Source organism: Misgurnus anguillicaudatus, chromosome 21, assembly GCF_027580225.2.
Source record: "Misgurnus anguillicaudatus chromosome 21, ASM2758022v2, whole genome shotgun sequence".
In the NCBI taxonomy this organism is placed as follows: domain Eukaryota; kingdom Metazoa; phylum Chordata; class Actinopteri; order Cypriniformes; family Cobitidae; genus Misgurnus; species Misgurnus anguillicaudatus.
In genome coordinates, this window is record NC_073357.2 from 35,545,712 (window position 1) to 35,551,711 (window position 6,000).

Below are 6,000 nucleotides of genomic sequence, written 5' to 3' on the forward strand. Positions count from 1 at the left end.
TTCATCAACATTTGGCAACTGACTTGTATACTAACTCTACGCTGGCTTCATGGACTCTGCTGACCTAAATTTTCAGAGCCATGGGATGAGACAGATTGTACTGATCAACGCTGCCAGTTCCATCCTGATAAAAAAGATCAAGAGAAGAAAACTAAAAAAGAGAAAAAGAGAGTACCGTCTTTCCTGTTTCTGTTTAGGCAGCAGGGTCCTGTGCCCCTCCCATTGAATTCCACTGCCATCTCAAAACCACATGCTGTGCCTGGGCACTATGCCAGACAGCTCCATACTATCTGACTCTACACAGTCCTGAGAGAGCACCTTCTGCCCCTACTACAGTCACCTCTACAAGGGGAAGAGGCCACTTTTGCTGCACACTCAACCTCGGTTGTATACAGGTATGAAATTAAGGAACTAAACATTTGTAGTAAATGTATTTGGTTCCTATTAAGCTCCATACAAGATTAATACACAAATTGTGTCATTTCTCTTCATGAGTAAAAATGTCACAAATGAAAGTTGCCGCAGCACATGTGCTTAAGTCTGACGTGGGTCATCCAAGGTGACGATGACAATTATGCAAATATTCACAGGTTAACCAAACGAACAGACCGTCATGCTGCAAGAATTCAGCGAGGATTTGGTTTTGTTTGTTCAGTGTTGTTTAAAGTGAAGTTGACTGTGAACTACTGATCGCTAACAAGAATATCAACTACCACCATTTATTTTGGTACACTGAAGAATCCTGTAGAAACATGTCAAATATTATATAAAAGTTATATTGTTATATAAATTGGCTACAGTCTTATGGGACCACCATATTCATTTTGACCATTTCAATAAAAAAGTCACTGGAATGTTATGGAGTTTAAAATTAACTTTCTACATCATCTATCAAATGAGTGGCATTTACTAGCTGAATGTTAAATAGTGGGTAACAACCATTGATCTATATAAATGACTGGATTGCACATAGAACGCTTAACGTAACAGCGTGAGGTGAATCCATCGCAGAGTTCGAGCGGCCATCTTGGTATGCCCAACCGGCAGAGGGTATCATTGACTAACATTCAAAATCATGATCTAAATTCACCCAGTTTACAGCGTATCAGACAAGATTAATTTTTAGGATGTGTGTACGTAGATTAATTGTTACTTCTGATGTTATTTGCAATATTTATGTTTTAATCATGCAGGATAAAGGATTTATAAAAAACGTTAAGGTGAGTGTGTCTGCTGCATTTTCTGTTAAAGAAATAGTCTACTCATTTTCAATATTAAAATATGTTATTACCTTAACTAAGAATTGTTGATACATCCCTCTATCATCTGTGTGCGTGCACGTAAGCACCGGAGCGCGCTGCGACACTTCGATAGCATTTAGCTTAGCCCCATTCATTCAATGGTACCATTTAGAGATAAAGTTAGAAGTGACCAAACACATCAACGTTTTTCCTATTTAAGACGAGTAGTTATACGAGCAAGTTTGGTGGTACAAAATAAAAATGTAGCGCTTTTCTAAGCGGATTTAAAAGAATAACTATATTTTATGGCGTAATAGCACTTTTGGGAGTACTTCGACTCCTCTGAAAAGTCCGCTCCCCTTCTCACTCTCATAAAGTGCTATTACGCCATAAAATATAGTTCTTCTTTTAAATCTAAACCTAAGTTTAGGTAACTTGTAACATAATTACAAAACCACCTAATTATTGCATGCACTTAGTCTACACTACAAAGCATGATTATTTATTTAGATTTCAGAATGAGCACATTTGTCATTAATACTAAATATGCTGCGGTCTGTCCGCTGATCTGATACTGTAAAGAAGATGAATGTATATTAACTTACTGTTTAAAAAGCAAAATGTACAACTTTCAGTAAATATGTATGTATGTGTAGGACGTTTGCGTCGTAATAATGTACAGGGAGGCTTCAGATATAAAAACGGAGACTAGTAAAGTGATGTTTTGTAATTAAAATCTGATAACGTCCATTGATTTAATAGAATGTTTGGGCATACCAATATGGCAGCGCGGTGGCTTCACAATTGTGACATCATGAGCAATGCAGTCATTTATATAGATCAGTGCTAACAACATAACAGAATTATACAAAAAGTTTAGAGATGCACAATATATCGGCCGACATATCGTTATCGGCCGATAACTGCTTATTTTTAATATTATCGGTCTGATAGCAAAATTAGGCAGATAAATGAAAGCCGGTAAATGATGGATTATTTTGGTTTGTTGAACCACTTCACTTGCTCATTGCTGGCCATGTGAAGTTTTGATTGGTGCTTTCTGTGACATAGCACAAAGATGACACGTGTTGCGGGCTTAAGAAGAGTATGCTAGTCTAGCGCAAAGACAAGATGTCCGCGGTCTGGGAGTTTTTCATTGTGAAAATAATCTGAATATTTATCGGCCGATATATATCGGTTATCGGCCCCCAAATATAAAGAGTTATCGGCCAAAATTTTCATATCGGTGCATCCCTAAAAAAGTTGATATGTGATTTTGTGCTTTGGAAACGAAAAATCAGTTATTAATTTTGCCTTGTCTTGTGTACATAAAAATCACAAAAACTGGCCAGTCATCTTATTTTTGTGACTGTTAACAGCCAGAGATTAAGGCAGCATTGAGAGACATGTGATGTGTGTGTATAGTAACAACAGCCCTGCCCTCTTACTGCATTAAAATCATGATGACTCAAAACATGACTTAAAAACAAACCTGCTAAACAACCAAAAAACTAATTCAATTATCTACCTGAAATACTGCTGCTTTATTAGGATTTGACAAAGACATTTAGAAAGCATTTCCAATTTCTTTCTAATAAAACATTGTTTCATTTTTAGCCAAGGCCTTTAATAACGCAAAACACTGAGTTGCAGGTCAGAAATGAAACAATTTTATTCATTACTTTTTCATCAAGCTTCAGTTCTATTATTTTTTATATTTCATTCTCTAAATTTCTATCAATAAGGGGGAATAAGAAATCACACAATGACAATATAAATTCATATAATTCTGCGTATTATGATTCATAACACCTGACGTATGAGCGTGTGCAAACCCTATACACATGGGGTGAGTTATGCAGCGCAATACGCTAAAAACAACACTTGCACACAGAAGATCTTTTATTTCCAACTGTTCGTCCAAATATATCCACCCACCTTCTGTCTCAAATTATGCTTTTTCTATTTGTTTTGTTGATTTACGTAAAGACTCTCAGGTGGTTGTCACGTTAGACATGAAATCGCTTTTGTGCTTCAATGCCAGCACAGCAGTTATGGTTAAACGGATTCCTGTAGTTTATAAACTAGCAAAGCCTCCTGTCTTTATTAGGTTTCAAAACATAAAACAAAACATGGTGGGCATTTTGTAAATATACCAGAGAACTCAATTCCTGACTATGCAATACAAAAAAAAAACTCATGCAAAACTTAAACAAAAAACACAGAGGTCCACCCACACAGGCATTCTGCTTTCACTATACCCAAATCTCTTTCCTTCACGACACACTCGAGCACACTGACAGATGCAGATATGGTTGCTACTTCTCACACACATTTTTCATTAGGCCATTACACACACACACACACACACACACACACACACACACACACACACACACACACACACACACACACACACACACACACACACACACACACACACACACACATATACACAAGCCATGCTTGTTGCCATGTCTGGTAGTCTCAAACTCTGGATCTGCAGTGCCGATTGTGCAGCTGATTTCACAATTAATACATACATAAGTTTAAGAACAGACTTATCAAATTACTATTCACAATCCACTTTAACTTTTTTTAACTCTTTGTGAGAGCATTATAAGAGCTGTTAGTATTCAATATTAGCAAATACCAATACAGCATGTATAAGCAAAGCAAAATGAATTAAGTTATAAAATGTTGGTTGAGTTGTACATAACAGGGATGTTTATATTTTCAATTTCAGATTTGTCGATATGCTAATGAATGTTATGGTAACCCAAGAATGTGCAATTTTATTTATTTACTTTTATTTATGCATTTGACAGACACTTTTATCCAAAGCAAATTACAGTGCATTACAAGGTATACGTTTTAATCAGTATGTGTATTCCCTGGGTTTGAACCCACAACCTTTTACGCAACAAACGCAATGCACTACCACTGAGCTATACAGGAATACTATTTAGTAAAAAAAAAACAGTTACAGTTATCTCTTTTAAGAGTCATTTATTTCTTCACATACAACAATATAATTATTTAAAGCACAACAAAGGTCAGTAACAAAACTAACTATGGCTGATTAACTTTGTAACAACACAAAGTATTAATGGAAACTTTTGGGCTGAAACCTTTTCCATGTGCTAAAGTTGAAAGCATGGGCAAGGGATTTCAGAAACTTTTATAGCATTTCTCTCTGTGCACCAGCTGTCAGATTCAGCTGCATAAGACATGGTGGCTCTGACTCAAACAACTTTAACCCGAAAAGTCTGCCTAGACAGCTCACTAGGTTCATAGCCGCTGTTAGGTTTAAACTCTTCAGTAAATTTGCGGTGCGAATCTCATTGATTACATTAACTCGCCGGTTAACGCACACACACACCGCCACATCGCCTAAACTTACCGCTTCTCGCTTCCATTGGCTGAATTCACGACTACACATGAAACCACAAATACAGCAGTTGTTGTAAAGCAAAAAGCCGGCGAACACTGTCAATTACACAGCGCGGTCTCTAATGCATTTGTGTATACTTGTTTTGCATTTGTTATCGACCTCATCACTTTTTGATGCATTATTCATGAGTTAATCTATACCGATGAAGTGTGTGTAAGTATCCCGGAGTAAAGCACTAACCTGCGGGGCCTAGCGGCGGCTGCTGCCCGTCTTCCCCGAAGATCAGTCTGAAATCCAGCTCTTCATTCCCGGGGCAGTTTGCAGTAGTCATCGGGTTTGACAGCTCGGGCTCACCCGTCTACGTACGCCGACTCTTGAATAAACTCACTACATTGACTAAAGATAAATGTAAAACTTTTTAACTTTTCCTCCGAGCTATATCTCTCTAACTCCGAGCAGAATAATATTATTGCATGAAGCTTCACTCTTAAAATAATCCACACCGCTCGAGCTTACACAGAGTTTTAGGGTTTTCGCCTGTGGTGTGAAAGGGGAGGTGAGCCTCGTGCGTCAGCAAGACCGTTGATCGAGTTCGCCGCGGTTCTCCGTCTCGAGCCTCCTATCCCAACTTTTACTAACAGCGCGTGACAGGGCTGTTCCAGCGATGACGTCAGAAGAGTCGGCAGACAACACAAGCGCGCGCTCCCGCGCACACGTAAAACACACAAACACGGCTGTTAGTATATTTTGGATAGGGTTTATGGGTTTTGTAGTTCTAGTTTGTGCCGGTCGTACTGTACTTAATAACGTATAGCCACGTTTGTTGTAAATGTAATTAAAATATAAATGTGTGAATTCAATGCAGGTAATAAAAATAAATAAATAAAGAAACCCAAACCGGGGTAGTTGTCACAAGAGAAAGTTGACACAAGGGCTATAGACTATCTTTGCAACTATACAAAAAGTGAGATAAAACATGTGCTTTTTCTTCTCGGTGGTTCTAGATTTGGTTTTAAAGCTCAGATGGTTCAAAAACTCTAACATTAGAATAATGTTTCTGAGGGTTTTTTTTTTAAATTCTAATAAAATAATTATTATATTTTGTAATAGTAACACAGGGTAAACACAATAAAACAACAAAAGCATAAATCCTACATTTTGGTAATAATATTATTAGTAATATTATATAGAGCAGGTGTCTCCAACCTTTTTGATAAAACGTGGAGGGCTACATTTTTGATAGTCTACTCAAAACCTTTTTTTTTTAATTTTGTTTCTATTTTACCTGTTGATATTTGTTTTATCATTGTTTAAACAACACAAAATGTATGTTAAAATACACAAAAGAAGCCAAGCTAATGAAAA

General features: G+C 37.1%; 1 protein-coding gene across 1 annotated transcript in view; it reads right to left on the reverse strand.

The window, feature by feature from the left end:
• nfatc3a (nuclear factor of activated T cells 3a) overlaps positions 1–5,302 on the reverse strand; it is an 82,725-nt gene extending 77,423 nt beyond the window's left edge. The window contains exon 1 of the mRNA XM_055205203.2: positions 4,876–5,302. Coding sequence (XP_055061178.2) covers positions 4,876–4,966 — 91 coding nt within the window. The 5' untranslated portion in view covers positions 4,967–5,302. The remainder of the gene's footprint in view (positions 1–4,875) is intronic.
• Positions 5,303–6,000: the final 698 nt, after the last annotated feature.